Source organism: Sorex araneus, chromosome 1, assembly GCF_027595985.1.
Source record: "Sorex araneus isolate mSorAra2 chromosome 1, mSorAra2.pri, whole genome shotgun sequence".
NCBI classification, from domain to species: Eukaryota; Metazoa; Chordata; class Mammalia; order Eulipotyphla; family Soricidae; genus Sorex; species Sorex araneus.
In genome coordinates, this window is record NC_073302.1 from 6513894 (window position 1) to 6541852 (window position 27959).

A 27959-nucleotide genomic window follows, 5' to 3' on the forward strand; every position below is an offset into this window, starting at 1 on the left:
AGTTTTCTATACTATTTTCTATCAATCTTCAGTTTGGTTATTTTCTTACGACCCATCATCCAGTTCACTAATTTTCTTTTCAGCTATATCTAATTTTCTTTTAAATCCATTCAGAGAATTCTTAATTTTGGTAACTATATTTTGGGTTCTAGAATTTCCATTTGACATTTTAATGGTTCTCTGTTCTCTAACAAAATAATACGTTATTTTGCCTTTTATTTCCTTGGGTTCTTGCATTGAACCACCAACCCAACTAGCTGAGAATTGCCAGTGGGGACCCGTACCTCCAGAGCACCACTTGAGAAGATGCCCACCTCCCTGCCAAAAGTCACTTCTAAAATGAATATAAAATCTGACATTGTAGGTGCAAGCTTCAGACACCATGCAAATTATGAAGCCAATTTTACAGAAAACGACAAAATCAGAGGCTCCTCCTATTTTCTTTAAATCTGCTAGTAACCTGATCTTGGTATTACCACGTCTTCAAAACTCCCTTCTTTTTACAACTTCCTACTCTATTTTTTATGCAGTTTAATGACATACAATCTCCATGTAGATACACAATCGGAGCCTTTATAGAACAGACTTTTAAGACAGTATGAAAGAACTGTCTTAACAAAATTGTTGCCATTATCCTTCAACTTGACTCCAGTTTCCCAGACTTCGTACTTACACAAAAATCCCCTTCTGCCTCCTGTCTACTGCCAAAGAATTGTAAAGGCCTTTATGGATAGCTGATAAAGACACTGTACTTTGATAGTCATCTTTTTTCCTTCATTCTAATCATTTTAACGAGCTTCTTCTTATTTTAATAGATTTTTTTTAATAAGGAAATCTTACTTAAAATTTTAATTAGCTTACTGAATATTCACTGCATTGGAATAAGTAGTTTAATGAGTGAGGAGATCTCAGATTACTAACTAGCCTGCAGTCTGTAAAGAAGCTTAGGGGAGAGGATGCAGCCCTAAGTGATCTAAGCTCAGCCCTTTGCCTCGCAAACTAGGACTCTGCAGCCAGGACCCTAGGGATGGAGGAATAACAGTTACTTGCAGGGGAAAAAAATCATAAAAACTGGGGTTAGGGAGATAGAACAGTGGGCAGAGCACTTGCCTTGCGTGCAGCCAACCTGGGTTCAATCCCTGGTACCTCATAATGGTCCTCTGAGAATTGTGAGGACTAATCCCTGACTCCTAAATGCAGAGCCACTAGTCATGCTTGAGCACTGCTGGGTGTGACCCAAAAACAAAGACAAAAAAATAAATCCCCAAACAAAGAAATATAAAATGTTAATTGCTACTGTTTTGAAATTATATAGTTTTGTGTTTATTTACAGGACAGATATTTATAGGAGTTTCTATAAATTCTGGATTCATATTTACATATTTATATCCAGAATTGTACATTCTGAATTTTGGTCTTAATTATACACTCATATATATCTTTGCAGTGTGTGGGCTGTTTTCACATTTTTGTCTATACATGGTGCCAACAAACCAATCCAGGGCTTCGCACAGACAGACATATGCTCTACCACAATGAACCACATTTCTGGCCTAGTTTCACATTTTGAGAAAGATTTTACTTGAAATAATTTCAAATTAAAAAAAATAGCAAAAAATAAAAGTGATATAAGGGACATCTGTGTATTTCTTTATCCAGTTTAGCTATTAATAACGTTTGCCATAATTGGCTCATCACTGCTTATGTGTACTCTCTGCTGCACTCTGTGTTTGTGTGTTTATATGCATAAGTTCATGCACATGATAACTTACATATATCATGGTTCTTTACCTCTAAGTCAGTCCATGTATATTTCCTAGTCTAAATATACACTCTGAAAATTACTCGTGGGCCAGAGTGATAGTTCAGCAGGCTGAGTACATGCTTTGCACACAGGCGGCCCTGGTTCGATCCTTGGCACCATCCCTGGCCCCCTGCTTCCCAACAGCACCAGTCTCCTGAGCCCATAAGGATTATCTCCTGAGAACCTCTAGGTGTGGCCGAAAACAAAACAACAAAAACTTCAGTAAATCTAACCAATAATCTGCTATGGATGCCTTTCCTTCCCACCTGCCCACCATTATAGGACTGAATGTAGGGGTAGATTATATTGATCTAATGGGTCTCTTTAATGTCTTTTAATCTGTACCATTTTCATGGCCTTCCTTTAATACATTTCCCCTCCTTTAAACATTTTATAGAGGCCAGCATCTGACTGCGCTGGAGGGTCTTACCGGTGGTGCTCTGGGAGGTGGGAGGTCATGCAGGGTTCTCAGTGTTGGGGATCAAAGTCAGGATCTCACACATTAGGCTGTGGTCTCCCACTCGAGCGACCTCCCTAGCCCTCAGTGATACTTTTCAATAATATGTGCCCTCTCTTCTCCTTTTCCCTAAATAGCGCATTCATCACTTGGGGTATGGATTGTACCCTAGCGATCAGACAGATTCAGATTGCATTCTCGGGCTAAATACTCTGTATAGTGTCCATCTGCCCCTCTCCTGGTGGTATGATAATGATTCTAATCACCTGGTCAAAGTTTGTTCCATTCTCCACCCTTTTTAATTGCTTAATACTTCCCTTGAGATAAGTCTATGGAGAGAAACTTTAAGACCACGTTCTTCAAAATTTCTCCCAAATTTAATATCTATTGATGATTCTTGCCTGATCCAATCGTTACTAAAATGATTGTATCATGCTGATGGCTCATAGTCTTTATTAAGTACTTTGAAAAATGTTCTACCACCGAATTGATCAATCTTTTCATTCACTGCTTACAAATTTTGTGTCCTTCCTAAGAAATTACTTCCTATCCTCAAAGTACAAAAGATCTTTCCTCATATTTTCTTCTGGCTTCTTATACTTATTCTGAAGTATTTTAACTAATGAAGAAACTAGTTTCATATGCTCTAAATTAAGCAGAAATAATGTTGCTACAACTACCTGTTTACATTTCAACATTTAACAGTTTTCTATACGAATGATTTCTGGTCTAAATATAACTGTATTCTATTTTTTAATAAAAATGCCTTTGATTATGTTACTCTCATACACTGGTAGGGATGTCTGCTTTGTTTTTTTGGGGGGGTCACAACTCAGGAGCCACACCTGTGTGACTCCAGGCCGTGCCTAGGGACCATGTGGTACTGGGAATGAAACCAAAGACATTCACTCTGCCCATTGAGCTAGCTCTCCACCCCTCTAATTATGTTTTAGCATGAGGCATATTTAAATGATATATTCTGTTTCAAAAATAGCTAATCTGTCAGGTCTGGAACATTCTCTGCCTTCATTCTGAGCCTTATACAAAAAGGCATCAATTTATATGGCTAGGAACTTATTGTATCTAATGGTTAAAATTATAACATCACTGTTTTAGTTTCAGAGATGTTGGGGGAAAGAGCCATTGAAGACAAATAAAGGTTTTTTAGGTAGTAAAAAGGTCCAACAAAGTGAGGGGGAGACACTGCTACAATTTAAATCAATAGCTGAATTTCTTCATTTGGCAAGATAGAGAAACACGATCACAAAGCTTGCTTTTTCCTTTGTTTTGGGGTTCCACTTGGTAGTGCTAAGAGGTTACACCTAGTTGGTTGTTGAACAAACATCTCAGAATTTGTTCAGGGACATGTGATGCCAGGGATAGAGCTTGGGGCCCTCACATGCAAAGCCCACAATCCATCTTTCTAACCCCATAAAGTTAGCTTTAAAGACAATAATATAAGATATTCAATAACAGATATATTTATACACACACATGTATTAGTTTTGTCTCAAATGTCTACTAACATTTTTTCAAATTCTAACAAATCAGGCCAGAGAGGTAGTACAGTGGATTAGAGACTTGCATTGCATGTGGCTCATCCAGGTTTGACCCTGGTACTACACATGGTCCCCTGACCCCTGCCAGGAATGACCCCTGAGCACAGAGCCAGGAGTAAACCTCCAGAACAGCTGGAAATGAATCTAAGAAGCTATTTTTCTAGAGAAAAATCAATAAAATGAATATAGCAACTATTATTTTTAATTTTTCGTGACATATGATAAGTAGAGAACATGTAACTTTCTGCCAAAGTGTCATGTTATCACTTTTATAAAAAAAAAAAACAACAACACTTTTCCAGTGACAATCTGTAATTGACAATGATATTTATATAAAACTGCCTTTTAAGCTCCTGGAAATCTGATATATTTATCTATAAGGAGGTACAGTTGTTTACTTGTATCCAATCATCAAGTTAAATAACAGCCTATCTGCTTAAAAGTAAAGATAGTAGGCGACTTGAGGACCATAATTTATTACAAATAAAGGGTTTAAAACACACAAAGTGACAGAATTGAATCAATTGTTATACTTAATGACAATCAGGAATGCAAAGACATCACTGGATCCCCAACATGACGCCATGCTCATGAAAACAGGGCTTGGTGAATTTCTCAGAGCTTTCACCAAAGAGTTATAGTAAATTTCCTCTTGGCAACAAAGAAATTGGCTCCTTACTGGAAGATGTTGAGGTCAGTCATCTAGAGTGAGAAAAGCAGGACTCGGTGCCATTTTCTAAAGTGTTACCTCTGTGGAAACTGCCTCTCCCTATGGCATGTTGACGCTCCTACAGAAGATTTACCTGGGGTGAGGCTCATCAACTGGCTACCTCGGTCCTTAACATTTTATTATTATTTTTTAAATTACGTTAAGCGTCAATAGCTAAAAATGTAGGAACACCTGGAGCTTCTTTACCTTCTTTGATGCTGGCGTATGCTAAGATTGGATGAGAATATGCTGAGGGAGCGGCAGCTTCACTGAGGAGGGAGGAACAAGACGGCGAGAGCCGGCTCACCTGGGACACTGTGATGCTGCATTTCTTGGCCAGCTCCTCTTTGGCTTCTTCGCTGGGGTAGGGGTTGCTGAGGTGCGAGTAGAAATATTCATTCAAGATTTCTGTGGCCTGTTTACTGAAGTTACGCCTTTTTCGTCTAAGAGAAGAACCAAAGATAGAATTGTAGTTACAATCAGTGTTAAAAATAAAAAGAGAAATAAATGAATTATGTTAAATATATGAAAAAATAAGTATATATTTTTTACATTTTTAAGAGTTTAATATGAGATTTTAAGTCATGTTCTTAGTGTCTCCAAAGGAGTCTGTGTCTCACTCTAAGATATAGCACTTATTTCACTCAGGAAAATATCAGAAATAAAGTTTGTTCTTTATTCAATATTGGTACCCCATGAGGATCTAGTTGGAAACAGACAAGGTCTACTAGCGTGTGTTTCTAGGGGAAAAGAATGAATGAACAGAGGATAGTACATCGGGGAGGGTGTTTGCCTTGCACGCAGCCGACCCGGGTTTGATCCCCGGCATCCCATATGGTCCCCCAAACTCTGCTGGGAGTAATTCCTGAGTGTGAAGCCAGGAGGAATCCCTGAGCATCGCTGGGTGTAATGAAGAAAGAAAGAAAGAAAGAAAGAAAGAAAGAAAGAAAGAAAGAAAGAAAGAAAGAAAGAAAGAAAGAAAGAAAGAAAGAAAGAAAGAAAGGAAGGAAGGAAGGAAGGAAGGAAGGAAGGAAGGAAGGAAGGAAGGAAGGAAGGAAGGAAGGAAGGAAGGAAGGAAGAAAGAAAGAAAAGAGGAAATAGTCCTGCAACAGAAAAGAGCTTGGAAAGTCCAAAGGGTTAGAAGGAGCTGAATCATTAAAAAACAAAACAAAACAAAGAAAAACCTCAAGTGAATAAACGAAATGACTCCAGAAAGAAGGGAAGCTGCATATTACACAGACTTGGGGGGGTCCCATAAGATCATTTGGATTTTGACTACAACAGCAAACAATGAACTTTTTTTTTTTTTTTGCTTTTTGGGTCACACCCAGCGATGCTCAGGGGTTACTCCTGGCTCTGCACTCAGGAATTACTCCTGGCGGTGCTTGGGGGACCATATGGGATGCCGGGGATCGAACCTGGGTCGGCCGCGTGCAAGGCAAACGCCCTCCCCGCTGTGCTATCGCTCCGGCCCCAAATGAACGGTTTTTAATCTCATGCTATTTTGACAGGGCGGGAGGCATACCTGACGGAGCTCAGAGATCAAATCTGGTGGTCCACACGAGCTCTCACATGCACAAGGCAAGAGCCTGACCCTTGCTCTATCTCTCTGGCCCGAGTTTCATGCTTTAAAAATACCCTGTGTGAGCCAGGGAGATAGTTCAGTGGTGAGGGGCACCTTGCAGGTGCCACCACCGGAGGTCAATCCCCTGCTCTGCATGACCTCTTGAGCACCACTGGGTGTGACCTCGAGGACCCCTGCACTGCTGGGTCCAAGAACACCACATTGACAGATCTTAGTATTGAACTGTCTGGTCCAGGTGGTTGATTACAACAGGAAGTGGCTCTGGGCCTCCTGAGCACGCAGGAGGCCCCCCAGATTAATTCATTAACATAGGTAAATAAAATTAGAATGCCATTTGGTAGCCTGGTGCGTGGCTTAAGTTGTGGCCCTGAGTCTAATCCCTGGGCACAGAATGCCCTCCCCAAAACTATCAGACGTGAATCCAGGGTCCCCAAATGTCAACAGTTATGAACCCTATAAAAACTTTTAAAAAATCACCCAAATGCTGAGACAAATTAGAGCACAGCATGAGAGATAATCAGAGATATTTAGAGAGATGATTGCAAGGGTTAAATAAGAAAGGGGTAATTTAGCATAGGGAATTAGGTCACGGGAATAAAAATATTAATTACCTATTTGAAAGGTAAAAGTAATAGAACCCCATGATATACTGGATGAGAAGTGGGAATGATCGAGAAGATAAGGAAAAAAATACATTAAAGATTTCTGAAGTTCTCAGCTTCATTTATTGTCTTGACAGAGGTAGATTTGACCACAAGGGAAAGAAAAAAAGGAGGAAATCTTTTTTGGTTTTTAATGGGAAGGAGATGGCCATGTCAAAAGATCAAGTATTTAACAATTTATTTCAAATAGAAAAGTGTCATTGAGATTTCTGCTATTAAGATTTTAAATTATTCCAGTTTTCAGACTTTCTAGTAACTTGGAAACCCTCTGCCTTAGTAATTTTCTAATGCTTTCTCCCAAACAACCTTAATGATCGTTTCCATTGTCTTATATTCAGCACAGACAGAATCAGCAGGCAGTTATAAAAGTGTTACCCTATAAAAATTCTTCTTGCTAAAATGATGTCACTAGCCTGGCAGGTTAAATATGTGATCTATGTCTTGACATTAAGGGAGAGTCAAGGGAGCAGGAAATCTAGGTCTGATCAAAACATCTCAAGTTCTGAGCCCCCAAATTTCTTAATTTTAATCATTTTTGGAAAGTTACACTATTGTTTCCTGAGGGATGAAGAAGACTCAAAATCTATTTGGGGATTCTAATCAACAGGATTTGATTTGAGAGAGTGGATAGGGGAGGTTGGGAAGGAAGCAAAGCAGAGGAACCCAGTCAGAACTGCAAGGAGTATTCTTGCAGGTGCCAGGCATTGCTTGAAAAGCAAAACAGAGCCTGGAGCCGGGGCACTTTCTGGAAGCACACTGATGAGCAGGGGAGGGGGAGGAGGGGGAGGAGGTCTGGGACAGATACTGACACTATCAAACCTACGGGTAATTAACTGGTGCACAGATGTTTGTTGAGAATACACAAAATGACTTTCTTGAAAAAAATTAGGTTTCTGGGGTTTTATGAAAAATTAAAAGGTCAGCCAAACCAGAGCCACATTCTCAGGTGGCGGCAGTAGGCTAGCATGTGCGTTCCTCCCCGTCTAAGACAGGGCGTTTGAAAGCAAGAAGCAGGGGTACAATGAAGAATAGCTGGCACACAGCATTTTGAGAGGAAGTAAGGACTCAGGGAAGGAAGACCGTGCAGAAACTTATCTGGGAAAGCAAAGGCAAATTTGGCTTACTTTGTGTTTTGCTTAGGTGTGGTTTTAATAAACATTACAAAGAAGCAAATAAGAAAGAAAATCTCGGGGAAAATTTAGATGCAGAACAAAACACCCCATCCCAGACATTCTGGCTGTGTCCAAATCATAACACTTCCAAGGACGGAAGCTGATGGATCTATACAAATCTATTCTTAGACGTTTTTGCCCTGCAAATGCTTGGGCTGGTCCAATTACCAAGAAAATACCAGAGAGGCCTTACGAAAAGCCAGAAGGAACAAGGGAATCATCTATCTGAATGGGCATGTTCGCCTGCGGCAGAAAAACCTGGCCTAATCCACTGGGAAGGGCCTGCTAAGAGACACTACAGAAACGCTTTGTGTGTGCGTTCACCTGAAGGCCTAAGAGGGAAGGAAGCTTATTCTTTCTTAGAAAAAAAAAAAAAGGAAAGAAAACACTTTCAGTAGAAAACACCCATTAAATACTTCCTGTTTCATCCCCCCCCCCCCCCAGTTTACCACACTCTCATCTTCTGTGCCTCAGGCCATGTGTAGCAGTGTCTCATCCCAGGCTATGCCCCCCCTAGCCTTATAGCTTACAGCAGTCTCCCCAGAAAAAGCTCTTCTCGGCCCCACACCCTGCCACCTTCTTCTGTTTTATTTATTTGGGGGTGGGGGGCACAGAGGGATGACTTACTGGCAGTGCTTAGGACTTACTCTTGGCTCTGCGTTCATGGCAGGGCTTGGGGGACCATATGGGATGCTGGGGATTGAACCAGATTAGCTGCGTGCATGGCAAGCGTCCTACCCCCTGTACGATCACGCCAGCCCCTACTTCTGACTATGCTCTGGATAGCTGTCGAACAACATTCTCTGTTTGGAACAACATAAATCATCTAGGTGCATGCATTAGGGATGCAGTTGTGTAAATAATTATAAGCACAATCTTCATGATAGGAAAACAGGTTTTGCTAGCAAGGATTCCTTTCCGTCAGTTAGTCCTTTTAAACATGTTACAGAGGGGCTGGAGCAATAGTATAGCGGGTAGGGCACTTGCCTTGAACACACCAGACCCGGGTTCGATCCACTGAGCATTGCCAGGAGTGATTCTGTAGTACAAACCCTGTAGAAAGCTCTGAGCACTGTTGGGTTTGGAACCCAAATACACACACATACACATCACTGTCACTGTCATCCCGTTGCTTACTGATTTGCTTGAGTGTACACCAGTAACGTCTCCATTGTGAGACTTGTTACTGTTTTTGCCATATCGAATATGCCATGGGGAGCTTGCCAGGCTCTGCTGTGTGGGCGGGATACTCTCAGTAGCTTGCCAGGTTCTCCGAGAGGGACGAAGGAATCGAACCTGGGTCGGCCGTGTGCAAGGCAAATGCCCTACCCGATGTGCTATCGCTCCAGTGCCCCCCCACACCCACATACATACATACATATATCATGTAGTATCTTATTAAAATGCTAAATTGGCCATTTTAAAATATTTTCTATTTTCTACCTCTTCTCTGATTTCTGTGCTTTTTTTTTTCTCTCTCTCTTTGGAGAAATGCTCAGGGGCTCTTTCTGGCTTTGTACTCAGGAGTGACCCCTGGTCATATGTGGGAGACCACACATGTAATTCGAGGATGGGCCCCTATGCAAAGCACGGCTTACTTCCTGTACTAGTGCTCCAGCGTGTCTCAAACTCTGAGCTGAGCAGTTATAAACACTAAGTGGGGTTTGAGGCGGTATGTCAAGAGACTGTAGCACATGCATTTGGTGTCGGAGGTCCAATTTAATCCCTAGCACTATGCTGGGAGTAGCCCCTGAGCACCACCAATTGTGACCCCCATCTCCCCCCGGCCCAAGGTATTAAGTGGAAATATTTAACTACCTGGTTAGTCAAGTTTATTATGTATTGGTCTGGAGGTCACATCTGGCAGTGCTCAGGGGCTACTCCAAGCACATTGCTCAGGGCTTGCCTGGGGACAACCCCTGAGCCTCCTGTGTATAAGCATGCTCACTAGCCCTTTCAGCTCTCTCTCTCCCTGATGCTTTTTTTGGGGGGGCGGGGGGGCATAACTGTGTGTAAGCCCCTGTTGGAATTGTGAGGCGACACAAACACAAGACAGTTATGGTTTTCAATGTAACTTCCTAGGGGAGTGAGGACCTGCTCCTGAAATATTGAGGGACATTTATGAAATGATCCTGAAAATAAAGGCAGTCTGCAGGAGGCTGCTCTGGAGATGGGTGAAAATGTAGTATCCGTTTTGAAGACAGGCAACCACCAGACCCGGAAGTGACTGAGTGGGCTCTGAAAGGAGTCTTTGGGCTGGCGGGGAAGGAGGAGCAAAGCTCTCACTCCATCAGGGGGACGAGCACACGCACACCAGTTCCATTCCAGCCCCACCCCAGACACCCTCTCAGGACAACTCATCAACTGGTCTTCACCTTGGACCCAGGGTGGGGAAGACAGGGCTTTTGAGGATGACAGATGGGGTGGAAAAGGCGAGAAAAAGAAAGATGCCTAGACAAAAGAAACAGACAATATCAAGAGGTATCTCATTTTCACTCAAACATAAAAGAGCAATTCAGTGACACAATGAGAGTAGTATGATGTTCAGATTTTGGACCAATACTTTTATTTGAAGTATTAATCCTCAGGAAATAATCCTAGAGAGCAAAACAGTTCAGCGCAAAAAGGTTTTCATAATACTAGTTGTAAAAAAAAATGTTGTCAAAAGAATACTTCTGTTCATTATTTTTTTATCTTCTTTGCTTTTTCCTTATAGTATTTATCATTCTACGACATTTCATTATGTTACTGAATAGAATAACCACAGCAATTTTTTGCTTAAGTGTTATTGTTCTTTGACCCCCCAAACAGAAAATAAGCTATTCAACTGGGGCAAGTATGTTTAACATATCTTGTGTACCTTTATATTCTCAGCACAAACACATACGAAGGAAGGAAGGAAGGAAGGAAGGAAGGAAGGAAGGAAGGAAGGAAGGAAGGAAGGAAGGAAGGAAGGAAGGAAGGGAGGAAGGAAGGGAGGGAGGGAGGGAGGAAGGGAGGGAGGGAGGAATTATAATGAAAATTAATGGGGGGGCTGGAGTACAGTGGCGAGGGTGTTTGCCTTGCACGCAGCTGACCTGGGTTCAATTCCCAGCATCCCATATGGTGCCCTGAGCACTACCAGGAGTATTTCCTGAGAGCAAAGCCAGGAGCAACCCCTGAGCATCTCTGGGTGTGACCCAAAAAGGAAAAAAAAAAGAAAGAAAATTAATGGGGATGAGTTAAATGTACAAAAACAAAATGGCTAAGTAAATTACTTATTATATACCCATCTGGTAGACTTCAGCCACTAACATATTAGTTAAAATTATAAAAATTATGCTTATTCATGATAAATATTTTTTAAAACAAACTGAATTATGCATTTTGTGTCATCATAGGAGAAAAATGTAAAGACTCCAAACAAAAAGAATTTAGTAATATTTAAATGCGATTAAAACAGGATTGTCTTTTTCCCTCATTCATCTAAATATTTTCCAACTTTTTCATATTAAGCTTCTATTTTTTAAGTAGAAAAATAATTTTTAAAATTAAAAATTTAATAACAAGAATAATGCAGGTAAAGGAGGTCACAAAGTTCTTGAATGCCAGGTTTAAGAGTGCATATATGATTCATCAGCAATGGCTTTGTATTTATCTATGGAAGATAAATACTATAAGGAAAAAGCAAAGTATGTTTTTTCATGGGGTCACACTCAGCAGTACTCAGGGTTTTCTCTTGGCTCTGCTCAGGAGTTACTCCTGGTGGTGCTTAGGGGACTATATGTGGTGTCAGGGATCAGACCAGGGCTGGCCATATGTAAGGCAAGCACCTTTACCCCTGTACGATCTCTCTGGTCCCCTGCATTAATTTTTCAGCAATATAGGGTATCTGAGGGATGCTATATAAATAGATAAGGAATATGGAAACTAGGGTAAAGGATGACAAAATTAGAGGCTAGTGGGAGAATACTATTATTGTTCGGGTACACCTGGATCAGCAGTGTAAGCAAGGTAAGAAATGTTCAAAATAAAGCATTGCTGAGATTTGGTGACAATTCAGTACCGGGCTTTGTTGAACTAAGAGAATGGTAGAACGACTGTGTGTCATCTGCTTTCTTCTGTGGCTCTGAGGAAGAACACTGGGAACAAGGACTTTCATAAAATTTGTTTTCCAACTGAGAGGGTGATTTTGTTATTTTCTTCATATTGTAAAATTGAATGATAATTATCACCTCTGTCACATTACAAGGGAGAGAAAGCATGTAAAACAGAAACTCCTTTCCCAAGCTGAAGATTGGTCACAAGTTTTAGCAATACCTAAGACACATCTATGCGAAGTGTACCATAACACTTTGTCAGTTTTTGCATGTCATCTGGTTAGTCAAACACACCACATAAAATTTATCTCTAACTCTTGTGAAAGTTTCAGGTAAAAGGGAACATTCTCATCTTCCCAAGATATAGGAATAAGCTTTTTTTCACTCAATCTGAAAAAAAAGAGCCTGGGGTTTTGTGGTTTGAGGTTTTGTGGTATTAATTAAAATACCACTTCCTCCTTAGAAGTATCTAGTATCACCAACTATTTTCTCATCACGTATACAAGAAATGTAACATCAAGAAATTCCTAGAAAACAAAGTTAAAGTAATTACAGACACTTATCCTTAAAAAATACCACTAACCACAAGAATTGAAAGGCTACATCAAAGTTATGAATGGCAGGAGAGCCGACATCTTCTCCGACTCCCCAACCTGACAACTAAAAGAAACCCCACTCTAAGACAACAGGCTAGACTACACAGGCACTGTGAGGTCAATCACCATCCACTGTACAGAAGAGCATTAATATTAAATTAAAGAAGACTCGAACAAACTGGCCAGTTTTACTAAATACCATTTGCAAGGAGCAAAAGGCAAACAAAACACGCAGAAGATTTGCGGCCTCACATACCTGGCATCAAGGAATCTTGATCTTAAAATCATAACCGCTTCGCAAGTGCTTTGCTTGAGCTGCATCTGAATGGAACTAAATTTTCGATGGATAATGCCCACCATTCTTTCAATCTCTTTTGGAGAAATGGGACGTGTTCTACTCTGCTCTCGGAGAAGGTTCATCACATGTGTAGTGAATTCATTACATGCCTGTAAGGGGGAAAAAAATCATTCCTGAGGAATCTGGTATTTTATATGATCACACCCAGACATTAATTTATGTGAATTTCCACCTCATTTGCAATTGCCAATGGCATTATGCAGTGAGTAGGGTAAAAAGAAAGCTAAGATCCTTGTGCAAAGCTGTGGTAGTTAGAAAGGATGCCTAGAATTCTGAAACTATGAATAGCCAACCATCTACCTTAGTCCCTGTTCTAAAATAAGGTTTTCCAATGGGAGGATGCACTCTCTAACCAACTCCTACACGTGAGTATAATACATCCTATATGTTAAATGTTAATTTTTAATATCTCCTACTTTTTCTGAGATTTTTATATTTATCTGTCAAATATTTTCTAAAGAACGGTGGGTTCAAATTTTTCAAAGTGCTATTATGAGACAGAAATGAGAAAAGTTCACCTGTGCTTCAGTGGAATAAGATATATTAAAAATTATTTTCAAATAAGGAAATCTGTGTAATGTCACAGGAAGATGGGATTTAAGAGCTTCAAAAGTTCCAAGGAGAGAGTATTTTTATCTGGTGTCAAAGAGCAAGGGAGGGCTCATGGCATAAGTGACACTTGGTTTTAAAGAATGGAGAGGGTTTCTAAAAAGGGGATAAAGATGGTAGATTAAAGCGAGAGGGAATTCTTGGCACCAAAATGACATACCAAGAATACACAGGAAGTATGGTATGTAACCAAGTAGAGAGTTGTAGAAAGAAAATACAGAAAAAAGGGAACTGGGGTTTGCATTAACAGATGAAGGGCTCTGGAAGCCAAGTATATCAGTGTTGCAGCATGATTTAGATGTGATGACATGGAGTCATTTCATCATCAAATGTAAAAGTGCACCATCCCTGGAAGAAGGGGGAAGCGGTTCAACTCTTCAGTGGAGGGGCAGGATGAAAATCATCAGATTTAGGTCTCAATCATGAGTTAACAATATTCAGGCCCTAACTCTTTCAGTTCAACCATATACTCAAAAAAAAAAAAAAAAGAAAAATAGGGAACATACCTAGCAGTGCAGGGAATAGGAGGCAGGTGTGCATGGCCAGGGACAGAACTTGGGGACTTTACTTAGGGTATCTCCCATCCCCTCACCTCTATCTTTCATATTTACAAAAAGCACATAATTGACCCTTCCCTGAAACCAAATATTGTCTTGCTGAATAAAGCATCTTTTGTAGCCTTGTATAAAAAGGACATCCTCTGGCATTTTCGTTTTTTTTTTTTTTTTTGAAAAAAAAAAAAAAGCAAGACATGAGATTCTGCATCTTGCTCTACTGAGACCCCCGGTAGGGGAACAATCATTGATCACAGGAAGATACATTTTGAAGTTAATAATGTCCAATTTCCCACAGATATCTGAACAGTGTTCACATGTAGCACATGATGGTTTTTCTAACTGCTCATTAGAGAACTAACCTTTCCAGTACTCTGGGTATTCCAGTTACTCTAAGCATCTATGGAGCATTTACACACATGTTTAAATGAGGGAAAAGGAATCTTGGCACCAGTGAGAAGATCTATATATATATAAATTTATATATTAAATTTCTTAAGAGTCTATATATGTAAACTTAAGATATATATTGAAATGTCTTAATATTATATATTATATTAATATTAATATATATTATATGTATAATCTCTTAAAACATTTAAATTCTGCATGGAATTTTTTTTTTCAAAATAGTAGAACGGGGACCAGGAGTTAGCTCCTGTTAAATATAAATTTTAGAATTAAAATTTCATATTTAATCTTGTCCTGCCTGCATAGGAAAGCCTGGCAAACTCCCCATTCATATGCCAAAATCAGTAACAATGATGGGTCTCATTCCCCTGACCCTGAAAGAGCCTCCAATGGCAGCACCATTGGGAAGGACGAGTAAAGAGAGGCTTCTAAAATCTCAGGGCTAGGATGAGTGGATACGTTACTGAGACTTCTCGGGAAAATCAACGATCAACGGGATGATGATGATGATGAATATTTAATATTTAAACTTAATAATCTTAAACAATTTAAGTTCTGCATGAAATTACTTTTTTTTTTTCAAAATAATGGGCTAGGGGACAGCACAGTGGTTATAGAGCATGTACCCCAGGCTCAATTCCTAGAGCCATATGGTTCCCAGGATGCCTGCTGCAGCCGAGAAGTCCCCAACAGCCTGGGTGGGCCAGGTAATCACCAGCAGGGCAGGGTCTGGGCAGCAAAGTCCCTCCCCACACCAATAAAGAAATGAATAGATAGCAGTTTTTCATAAAAGACAATACAAAATATATTATTTTGTTTGTGTTTTGGGACAGAGATTGGGGCTTGGAATGGAGACATTCCAAATTTGGTGGTGGGATTGGTGTTTGAATATTAAATGTAATCAAATATTGTGAACTACCTTATAAAATAAAAAAAATTTAAACAGTTGAATAGAACTAGAGTGAAACTATGCAATATGCAGAGTAAGCATTCAATAAACATTTATTGATTGGTGGCTTTTAAAATGACCATTGAATAGCAGTGTAATGGACAACAATGAGAACATCATCCCTACCTTAGAAGTGAAGAATTGGTAATCAAAGCCCATGGGTAAGGTGAGAAAGTCAGTGACTATGAAATCTGGTACAAGCTGTGTGCCATATATTTCATAAGGAGACTCTGGAATTCTTGTGTCCTTTTCATATTTTTAGCCCATTTGTAATTTTAAAAGACCAAAAATAAAATGTTATGGAACACTGTAGCTCAAAAACCAGATGTTCTTTTTTTCATTAAGAAAGCCAAAGCGGAGGCCAGGGATGTGTGGCAAATGCCATCCATGGGCAAAGGGCTCAGTCCTCAGTCCAGGAAAGGGATGGGGAACTCAAAGACGAGTAAATTTTTAAAATGTTCCCGTTAAATCTTAAAAAAGTCAGTAAAATGAAAATTAAACTAGAACCATTTTCTAGCTAAGTCAGAGTTGGTAAGTTCTATACTATGTTTCCCAAAGTGATCAATACAGCCTCCTGTGTGTTTCTGATGGGGGGAGGGAAGGTGGTAAGGGAAGGAAGTGGGAATTGTTGTTGCCTGGTGTGCAATTAGAGGGGGCACTTTCTGCTTGTTCATTTAAAATATGTAGATTTTGAGGGGGGCTGAGTGATTATTTTCTAAAATGAGGGGATGGTGGTAGACCAAACACATTTGGGAGCCTCGTCTCTAGATATTACTTCCACATGATCCAAAGATGATCCAAAAATATAGTCCTTCCTTCCTTCCTTCCTTCCTTCCTTCCTTCCTTCCTTCCTTCCTTCCTTCCTTCCTTCCTTCCTTCCTTCCTTTCCTTCCTTCCCTTCCTTCCCTTTCCCTTCCTCCCTTCCTTTCCTTCCCCTCCCTCCCTTTCTTTCCTTCCCTTCTTTCCTTCCCTTTCCCCTTCCTTCCTTCCTTCCTTCCTTCCTTCCTTCCTTCCTTCCTTCCTTCCTTCCTTCCTTCCTTCCTTCCTTCCTTCCTTCCTTCCTTTCCTTCCTTCCTTTCCTTCCTTCCTTCCTTCCTTCCTTCCTTCCTTCCTTCCTTCCTTCCTTCCTTCCTTCCTTCCTTCCTTCCTTCCTTCCTTCCTTCCTTCCTCCCTCCCTCCCTCCCTCCCTCCCTCTTCTTTCCTTCCCCCTCCCTCCATGTTCAGGGACCACTCCTGGCAGGTGCTCAGGGGACTATATATGGTGCCAAGAATCAGACCTGGGTCAACCATGTGCAAGGCAAGCATCTTAGCCACTGTACTATCTCCCAGCCCCAATAGCCCAATATTTTAAGAACTTTTATTGGGGGTGCAGGATCCTTAGCACTTCTAATAAACCAAAATGTATGATTAATCCTCAAGGAAAACTAGTGAATACGACTTTCTCAAATTAATTTGATTGCAATCCTCTTTTCTCTACAACAGTACTGTCCAAAAATATAAATACTGTGGGCCATATACAATTTTTTTTAACTCTCTAGTATCCCCACTCAAAATTTGAAAAGAATCAGAAGAAATTCATTTTAATACATTCTATTTAATCCAATACATAAAGAAAACTAACATTCAACAGATTTTTAAAAATCTGTTAATAAGGCTAAATATATTTACACCCTTTAAAAATATACTTTGAAATCCATAATGTATTTTATAGCTGCAGCACACTGCAATTCAGACTAGATAGATTTCAAGTGCTCCAGGTACTTGCAGCTCGTGACCACCCACTGGACAGCCCAATCCTATGTCGATAAACTCTATTAAAAGCAGCATATTAGGTAATCTTTGAAGTTCCATTTTTAAATTCTTCCCTACCACATATTCAAATATGCACACACGCATGCATGCATTCACATAAAGACAACACACACACACACACAGAGGCATACCTTGATGAAGCAAAATAAATTACTGGTTTTCTAATTTCTTAATCCTTGAATCCACCTCTAGAGAACAGGAGGTAACAAGAGCCCTTCTATTTCATATAGAAAATTACTATCTATAGAAGATGTCCTCGTGTGATTATTTAGAATGTGAGCTGAAGCCACATTTATTTAGGGCACATCACTGCTATTTGAAAGCAAAGATCAACAAACTATAATTATTTGGATTTGCGTTTGACCACGGTTTTCTTAAAAATGAACTGAGTGATTCTGTCATGTCAAGGATAATGGCTGACAGAAGTTTTGCTGAGAAAACTTGAGTTTTCAAATGAAAATGATAATTTTGGAAAACTTGCCACTATTATTGTGAGGTCAAGTAGACTATTTTTGTGCTGATATTAAAAATACTTTTATCATATGTAACAAAGGATGCTGGCATTGGAGGATATGCATAACTCCATGAATATGTTTTCCAAAAATCAATGCATAACATAAAAGCATGCATACATAAAAGATTCATCCGTAATACAAACTAGACCAATGGAATTTTAAAGGAACAGAATACAAAAAATTAACTGATATGGCTTCAGACTCTACATTGTAACATCTTTGATAAACTACAACTTGTCAATATTTGGTGTAATATCAAATGATCTGAAAGTGCTATTAATATACTCCATCACACTGGTATGAGGCCAAATGTTCTTCATATGGTTCAAACACATGACCTCGAGTGACTGCAGAAGATACAATATAGGTAATTTCTAGTAAGTTCAATATAAAAAAAAACCTAAAAGGTTCTGCAAAACATGTGAAGAACAATGGTGCTCTTCTCAATGCTAAGTTTTGAAAAATTTAGTTTTCCTTTTAAAAAAACATTAGGGCTAGAGTGACAGTATAGAGGGACGGGTGCTTGCCTTGCATGCAGCCATCCCAGGTTCTATCCCAGCCCCACCAGGAGCGGTCCTGAGCCTAGAGTCAGGAGTGAGCCCTGAGCACAGTCAGGTGTGGCCGCCCCCCCCCAAAAAAAAAAAACAAAAGTTAGGCTAACATATACAGATTACTATTGTCACTTAAATATTTTAAGTTTTTCTTGGTTTTACTATTATAGGAAGTATTGATAGAGCCCAAACAAAAGTCCTTCAAGGGTCTCCAATAATTTTTAATAGTTTAAGTCCTAAGATCAAAAAGTTTGAAAAGTGCCAAGAGTCTCTAATCACTGCTAATTTATACATATGATGCTGCCAATTCCTACAACCCTAGCTCACACATTATGGTAACACACCTATGACAAGATGAATGTCTTGATAAATAATTCAAGACATTCCTGAGTGAAATGTACCTGAGTTAGAGATGGCCTGGTTTTGTTCTGGCTGTATTTTATTCTCTCCAGAATGTTGTCTGCCTATAGTTTCTAAGAAGCAGCCAGCAGCTCGTGGGGAAACAGGGGAAGTTAAACGAAACTTTCTGTATATAAAAACTCATAATTTCCTAAAACATTTGCTGAATGTCTTGCAAGTTATTAAGTGAAGTCATCTATGAATGCAAATGCTGATTAGCAATTTGGCAATAGCCCAACATTCATAGAATTCACATAGCTTTTCTTTAAACCAGTAGTTCATACATGATTAATTAGAACATCTCATTTATGTAGTGTGCACTTTAGCTCATTACTCTAAGTAAAATTCGTTAAGTATTTACATTTAGATAATTAAAATCTGGGTACACCCTTAAGAAAGATGCATACACTTTAGGCAAAGTGATTATTTTTTCTTTATACCACTGAAAGTAAATTACAGCCTCATTTACAGCATCATCTGTATCAGTTGTAGAGCAGAGTACACACTGCCTCATCTTCTAGTCCGTAAGAGGTGTTTATTTTTTAAAACATTCAATACAGTAAGAATGATCAGATGATGGTAGAGTTGCTTTGAAGGGCCCTCCAACCACATAGTCGGATACTGTTTATAACATGGGATGCTTACTTCAAACATATATGAAGTCTCAAAACAGGAGAGACTCTCCATTGCCTTATTCTCCATAGTGAAGTTGTTAGTTTAGAATTGTCTAGCCAGTGACCATAATTGGAATGCTAAATACCTTAGCTAAATGAGAAGTTTAGGAAATGAGAGTTTTGATTCCTTGAAGTTTTCTGATTTAATGTAATAGCAGAGGTTTGCTATTCTTTCAATTAAGCTCAGAGACTCACGCTTTCCCTAGGTACTTTCTAAGCCACCGAGTCATCGTTTGGATCCTTCCTCCCTGGGAATCTGTGACAGCAGCACTGCTCTGATCATCTCAGCACATGCAATAGCACTAGGTTTTAAACTCATGACCGTGCGCACTAAACAGCACAGGAGCAATATGCCTAAGGAATAATGATGAAATGACTATTGCACCTGAATGCTTCTCACCTAATTACATGGTTTAGGGACCTATCTATGAGTGTTTCATTAGGATTATGTTATAGAATACGCAAGAAGGCTTTTTCAATCCATAGGCAAACTGGATTTTTAAAAATCCATAAATATAATCACTGACAATAAAAAAGCAATTTTGTGAAATTCATATCATTTATGATGACAAAGAAGTCACTTTTCTGATTCCCTTACATAGAATTCCCTTCCTATTGCCTGAATATAAATACTGCTCCCAAAGAAATGTAAAAAAAGAGTACCCAAATATAGAGCATTTCATTAATTTTGTGGTCAATGATACATTTGGTACTGAAAGCCTATAAACTAGAAAATTGGAGGGGAAAAATGCAATACTTAAATACTTTTTTCCAGTCTATGAAAAGAGATCACAGAATGAAAACCTCTCCCCCTTGATGCAAAAGCAAAATCTTGCTTCAAAATACAAAATTTAAAAGACATACCCATTTATCAAGGACTTCTCTTATTTAAAAAAAAAATTCGCCCTGAATTTCTTAGAAACATTTTACACTCAAATATTTGATTAATTTCAAAGCAACTTCTTAGAAACCAATATATTGGGAAAAATTAATTTTAATTATCTTTTAAAACACCAGCAAAATGAAGATTAAGTGTTTATGGGTCTACAATCTCTAATGCAAAAACACTGGGATTTTTCCCTTCTGATTTGGGCTATACTTGCTATGCTCATGACTTACTCCTGGTCTCTGCTCAAGGATCACTCTTTGCAATACTCAGGGGATCATATGCAGTGCTGGTTGGTCATGACTTGGTCATGTGCAAGGTCATGTGCAAAGCAAGCACTCTATCTGTTGTACCATCTCTCCAGTTCTCAAAAATGTTTAACCTGACAAAAAATACATTTCTTTTACAGCAAAGGGGATTTTGTTCACAAGTGTAAGCACATAAGCCGAGATTCTCAAAAAGCACAAGGCTATGTCCTGAAAATGGTTTAAGTTCTACACACATTTCCCAGTACCCAGCAATCCCTGCGTCTATAAGGGCCCTCGTACCTAAAGAGCTATTAGCTGGTTGGTCTTGACATTCAGTTCACATTCAGTGTATGTGTGTGGCTCCAATGTTTTGTCTGATTTAAGGTAAACTCAAAAGCCCTATGTGAACTTAACAAGCAGGTTCCCAGACGCTTGGGGAGGGTTGGGACCCTTACAACATTTTTGCCTTTAGCAAAAATGTATCTCAATATAATTATAGCAGATAGCTTTCAATATGTCATCTCTATTACAGCAGCTGTAAATAATAACGTGAATTGCCCGTATACAAAGCATTTCTTCTGGTAAAAGAAAAGTGGGAGAGCTGCAGAGGACATGTTATGTCCTTCCCTTTTTAACTGAAACCAAATGTGTAAGTCAAATTTCATATGCAGAAGCCAATGTGTCATGGATCTGGAGAGATAGTAGAGGATACAAAGGCTTTGCATGCAGTTGGCCCCAGTTCAAGCCTTGTCTCTGCATATGGTCCCTTAAGCACCACCAGAATGGCCTCTGAGCACAGAACTAGGGATAGAAAGCCCTGAATTGCTGGGTGTACTCTCAGTCAACCCAAAATTAAAATGCATTCATATCCCTTTGGCAGAGGAGCCAATAAGGCCTTCAATTCTTAAAAACAGAAGTCATAGTTTTTAATTATGTTAAAAACTTAGTTCAAGTTCACTAGAAATTTCCTTATTCTAATGATTTTGTTTTTAACAAAAGGTATTTTGAACCGTACAGTATAAGCATTTTCCAAATTATGTTGCTGACCAATGAGATAAAGCAGCAGACGCCAGTCTTCGCTCTGAGTTAAAAAGTGAGGCAACGCACTCAAAACAAGGTATTATAAGACAATTCCAACAAGATTTGGAAAATCATCATATTCCTACTGGGAATCAGAATCAACAAAAGTAAAATTATTTTGCTTCCTTTGGGGTGATCATAATATTCAAAAATCTCAGTCTAATATGTGGTCTATGTCTAACATTTAAAAAACATCTGTAAGTGAATTTAGTTATCATCAAGAATCATCACATCTGAGCCTACATTTTAAAGACACCATCAAAAACAATTTTTTGAGGGAAAAAAAAGGACAAAACTGAAAAACAATACCATTCCAAAAACATACACATAAAACTGAGCCTTGTAGCTTGGATTTCATTTTGTTCGAACAGTAGCTGTAGTCTGCTTAGCTTTGTAAATGTGGCTATGTTTATAAGGTACTTTAATTTACTGCAGTGGTGGTGTTTGTTAATTTTATGGCAATCTAAATCTAAACAGGCTTCAGATACATTTTCATTACAGTTTCATTGCAAACCACAGTGGAGTGAATAGCTTTAAGATTCCAGAGTAGTTTATTTCTTTTAGTAAAAGGCTCAACACAATTTTCTGATGAAGCTTCTGCCTTAACATATATGTTCATCCTATTTACTAATAAGCTTTCTATCACTCAAAGTGCCCTTGTCAACTCTTAGGAGAAATAAATAAATTCCAGGAAGTGATTAAAAATTGTTTCTCCCATCTCAACTCTGATCCCATTCCAAATGTAAGCCAATATGAGAAAACCATAATGTACCTGAATTATTTTCTAATTCTATGTAAGTAGCAATGTGATTTATTGGGAAAGGGGAAGCATATTATGCAGAACTGATTTTATGTGCCTAATCTGACACTAATACTAGATGGGTGACACTGGACATATCACTTAACCTGAGTCTCATGTTCTCATCTGTAAAATGGAAATTATAATACCACCTACTTTAAAAACACCACATAAACATACATAAGTTCTAGGCAGCCCTTCCAGTAACTTCAAAATGCATCTCTGAAAGCTCTCTCCCACATAAATCTTTGTATCCCAAAGATTTTTTGAAAAGAAAATACGATATATACTAAGTCAAAATTCACTGGTCCTCCTAACTATGTTGTCTCATAATACTGTATAGAGTACAAAAATTTTATGTTTTCTTCTGAAAGTATTAAAAATGAGAAAAAACTCACATTTAATGGTATATATTAATGCAACTAAGTATATATAGAAATCTGATTCATGGTGCATATAATAAATTTTCAGTTTTATAATTTAAATGTAAATATAAAATACATAACACAAATTAATTTATGAAGAATTGTGTGTGTATGTTTGGGTATTTTAGTGCAAAACAAAACCCTTGGTGATACTGAATGATACCAACTTCACCCAACTTCTATTGGATTTATTGCAAAGATAGTAAGGAATCAACTTAACTTCTCATCCAAAAAAGTCAGGTAAATGGCCTCTACTATTTAAGTCTTTCTATTCAAGGTGATGGGTGGTATTCGTTTATTAAGTATATATAGATGTATTCAATATATAATATTATGCAATTAAATTATACTACAAATGATAACCATTTCTGTTGTTTATGCTCAGGGCAACCTTTTCAACTGTGACTTACTTTATTTATTCTTAATTACTCTTTTTTATTTCAGGCCACACCCAGCTGTGCTCAGGGCTTACTCCTGACTCTGTGCTCAGGGCTTACTTCTGGCAGTGCTCTGAGATTGCCATATGTGGTCTCAGAGATGGAATGTGTATTGGCTGTGTGCAAGTCAAGCGCCCTACTCTCTGCACTAACTTTGTGGCCAATTATAATTATTTATAATAAATAATTATCAGTATTGTGTGATTTTCATTTTTCTTCTCCTTCCTACCTTTCCACTTCCATTTTTAGGGGCACATATTAGGGCAAATCTTAGGTACCATATATAATTTTACTCATAAATAATAATAAAAAATGATAATTGATGAATAATTATGGCAATTTCTTCCCATGAAAATTCCTCCAACGGAGGAGACTTTCAGCCTTTAACTGAAGTGTGTTTAAGCTGAATCACCATCAAGTTGCTATATTCTATTACAGGGTAGACTTGTTAATTTAACATCGCCAACATTTGAAAGTTCTACCCAAGGAATGCTATTTTATAGTTCAGTTGGACGGTATTAATTTATTGTTGGTGATACCTAAAGCAACATAGTTTAAGATCAAAGATCTCTTAAATTCAAGAAAGCATGGTTAATAAAATGGCTGCAAACAGCATTTTTAATCCATACTTTTATTTCATACCAGTAAGTTAGCACATGATGCCCAGGATTCCTTCACTCAGGGAACCTGTAACCACCGTAGGGGAGCCTTTTCGGAGAGGTGAAACCAGCCTGCTTACTTTATAGTTAGTAAAGTAACTCTTCCTCCCCCACAGTCTTCCTCCCCGACAGTCTTTCAGTCTCTAGGAATTTATCCCTAGGTTGATTCTGGAGTTTGGTTTATAGCAGGAAGAGGTCACAATGCAGTGCTTCCTTTCCAAAGTTGTATAGCTTATGAACTGAGTTTTGAAGGGGCCAAACAGTAACATTAGAGGGGAAGGATGGCTGCAGATATGGTAGGAAGGGCATGTGAGTGTGAAGAATGAATAAAACTAAAACAAGAAGATGGGATAAATTGGTTTAGCTTCACCTCTGAAATCTCCATGGGGTCCCGTTTCCAGAATCCAACAATTCACTTGGAATCTTTGCATTGACCTTATTTATTTGGCTCTTTGTAACACCGACCCCTCACAGCCCTGAGAATCAGTTAGCACAGTCTAACAGAAGAGCGATAGAGGGTTTGGGCAGGACTATGAGAGTGGCGGCTGCTGACCTGTTCATATTTCTCCAGCTCTGTGTGATAGATTTGTCTGATCTGGGTCAATTTGGCTCTGTAATCTGAGTGTTCAATAGAGTTATCTGAAGAACCTCCAGAGGCTGCCGCGGCTGCAGCTGCTGCCGCCGATCCCCCACCTTTCTCAGGACCTGAAACCCCTTCTGCCAAAAGCATATTGTCCAGTCTCATTAGCTGGGGATCGGGAGGGTCCTCCTCCTGGGCTCCTCTGATGCTGAGACCTTCAAGGGAAGAGAGACAGAGAGAAGAAGCGAGAAACAGGACAAATAGTGTGAGTATTTTGTTTATTTGAGAAAATGATCAAACAACATCAGTGCACTACAATTCACGCTGAGAGCTTAGTTGTTTACATTTTATCAATAAGCACGCGGTATGAAATTTCTTTTCAAAGTAATCATTACAGGTATCCTAGAACTTCTCTCCTCAGTTTATCCTGATCCTAGATCATATTCTTAAAAGAAGTAATAGGGGTGGGTGGGGTGCGGGCGGTGTGAGTGTGGCTCAATTTGGGCACACGCCTTGCATGTGCCAGGCACTCAGTTCCACCCACAAAACCAAAGAGTCCCCAAGCACTGTAATAGGGGGCGCTGCTGGCCCGTGGGGCCTATTGGCAAGTGTGACCCCCACAGCAAAAGCAAATAAATAAAAAATAAAGAAGAAAAAGTAAAAAAGTCATTCTGGCTCCTCAGACTAGTCTAACAACCAACCTTTTCAGACAAGGTTGGGAGGAAGTAAACATTTTTGAAAAGGAAAAAAAAAATAATCCCAAGGATATAAACAAAACCATCCCAAAGTGGTTCTGCTCCGTATACAGTTGGAAAAACAGTATTAAAATTCTCAAGGAATAATGAACAAACTATATTCCAAAATTACAAAGTAAACAGGATTAGATGGGCTTTTCCATCATATAATTTCAAGGGGAGAGGAGAAATACATACATTATGAGGTAATTAGCTATGCTTAAAAATACATATTATTAAATGAATGCTGTTAAGTAATTACCAGCACACTCTAAAACCAGGACTCAAAATACAGAATTAAAAATATACCACCATCCGCATGGCAATACAGTTCTGGACATGGTTGTCTCAATCTAATTTTGCTTTTAAATCAAGAACTTCCTAAGTGATGCCCAGTCAGCACCCTCATCTGAGTACTATAGATCACAGCTGACAATTCATAGGTTTAATCAGGTCACACAGGCTTTCTGCCAAGATGTTTTCAACAACAGCGAAGACAAAGTTTTAAAATAATTATCATGGTATAAAAAGCACTGGAGTCATGACAGCTCAAAATCAGTATTTTCATTAATGTGTAACATAATCTAAAATATCCCAGACCAATTAACCTCTGAAAATCTGTTTCAAAGCAGGTTCCCTGCACTAGTTACGAGGCATCTTGGGGAAGGGGGGAGGCAGGAGGTTGGCATCTTGCATGTCTGTGTTTGGATGCTGCCTCTTGCATCTATGACTGTTGTTTATCCACAGTGGTGCACATTCTTGTGTTTAGTTTAACTTACATGACAGTAACATCTATAAGCTGCCAACCGAGCACCAGCTCTGAGATTTTATATGCTAACCTAAAACTACCAGCATCAATTCTTTAAAGAACAGATTTTATTCCTAGATGTCCTGAAATACACCCACAACATGACAGAGCTCTTGGTTATATCTTAACTCAAATGCACAACTTTAATTTCTTTCCCCCAAACACTTTAAAGCTGTCAGTTTCATTTAAAAATATACTTCAGAATAATTTCAACTGGGTAATAAAACTAACTCACAATCATTTAAAATTATATCTGTTGCCTGTTCAGAGGTAAATAAATGTGGCTTGAAAACTATGATATAGTAAGAGAATGAATCCATTCATAGAACCAAAAAGTTAGACAACATTTATAATAAAAATCAGAACACATTGCTTGATAATTAAAGGTAGATAAATTAAAAGTAGATTCTAGATTCAGAAGAAATTGGCTAATAGTGTTCTAGAACTGGGAAATACAGGCTACACTGGTATTTTAATTAAATCTTTTATATCATCTTCCCTTCAAATTCTCTTTGTTAGATGTTAAAAATCTCATTGCCTAGATATTTTCATAATTCCACAGACCACTTGTTTAGTGCCATTGGCATACGGTGAGGATTTGAGAATGACCTCTGATCTTGTATGCCCTTTGGGCATTTACATTCTATAATATGTATTTGGGAGTTGCTTAAGTTTCTCCTTATTTCCACTGTTTCATTTTTTATTTAACAGGATATTGATGTTTCTCCTAGAAATGTGTTGATCTATCTTCAAGGTTCCTCCAATTTCCTAGCTCTCCCCTGGTTACCATATACATGGAGCTTCCCTATGTCCACTTGATGAGGTGTTGTAATAGCAAATTAACACCCCCACTCAAAATTATTACACTTCCCTGTTCAAGAGAAGATGCTCAAGGACTACTACAAAAGAAAGCAAATTATAAAGGAGACAGAAGAATAAACAAATTCAAAAAGAAACATAAAAGACACAAATAAATTAGCTATAAATGGCATTTTTATACAAACCTAATATATATATAAAACATCACCATCATACCAATGGGAAATAATCCTTAAACTCATTAGTGAATACAAATAAAAATAATCAATAGTCTGTATTTGCAGCTGGTACAACATGTTCCTCCTGTGATGAGATATTCATCATCTCTCCCTTCTAAAGTCATGAACAAATCAGCACTTCAGTGTCTGCCTCAAACACAGAAAAAATGTTTTAATGCATTTTATTCTATAAATCATGTGCATCAAATCCAATCAGGAATATCATTTCCTGAGGAAAAAATTTAAACTTCTTTTGCTATGAAAATACTAGAGCATACTGGAATTAGTCAACACTGATACTCTTTATCAATACTTAAATAATTTTTATAACTATAGTTGGACAAATGAATCAACTGCTTTCTCTACTAAGGTCATGGTTATTTAATATTATTTAAGTATCTAATAATATCTAGTTTCTGAAATTATCATTAATTTGAATATTTCTATTTTTTACTTACTTTATATTCAAAATACCATTTTATTCCTCCTCCTACCTATTCAATCACCACTGCTTAACTGACCAATCTGCCAAAGTCACACATGGTTTCCAATCGTTAATACTGACTCCTCTGGGCACCTCCAAACATTTTAATGAACCTAAATCTGCAAAGGTCAGAATGAATAAAGCTGGGAGGTTATCAAAAGGTATCTTCCAAGTTGAAACTTGTGAATAGAAGAATTTAAAAAATTGGGTATTTTTGTTTTCAATCCAAAATGTACACTGCGGGAACATTTAAAGACTTACAAAGTTTTACATCTCAGCTTCAGGATTATTATGGCTTTGTAAAGTTTTTCTCTAAAAACAAAACAC

General features: G+C 38.5%; 1 protein-coding gene across 4 annotated transcripts in view; it reads right to left on the reverse strand.

Annotated features, from left to right (window-relative positions):
- The window catches only part of PBX3 (PBX homeobox 3), a 214510-nt gene that overhangs the window by 26145 nt on the left and 160406 nt on the right, over window positions 1-27959 (reverse strand). For all 4 annotated transcript variants that reach the window (XM_055124423.1, XM_055124416.1, XM_055124428.1 and 1 more), the window contains 3 exons: window positions 24543-24784; window positions 12880-13070; window positions 4837-4972 (listed from right to left, as the gene is read on the reverse strand). In XM_055124423.1, the coding sequence (XP_054980398.1) occupies window positions 4837-4972; window positions 12880-13070; window positions 24543-24784 (569 nt within the window). The remainder of the gene's footprint in view (window positions 1-4836; window positions 4973-12879; window positions 13071-24542; window positions 24785-27959) is intronic.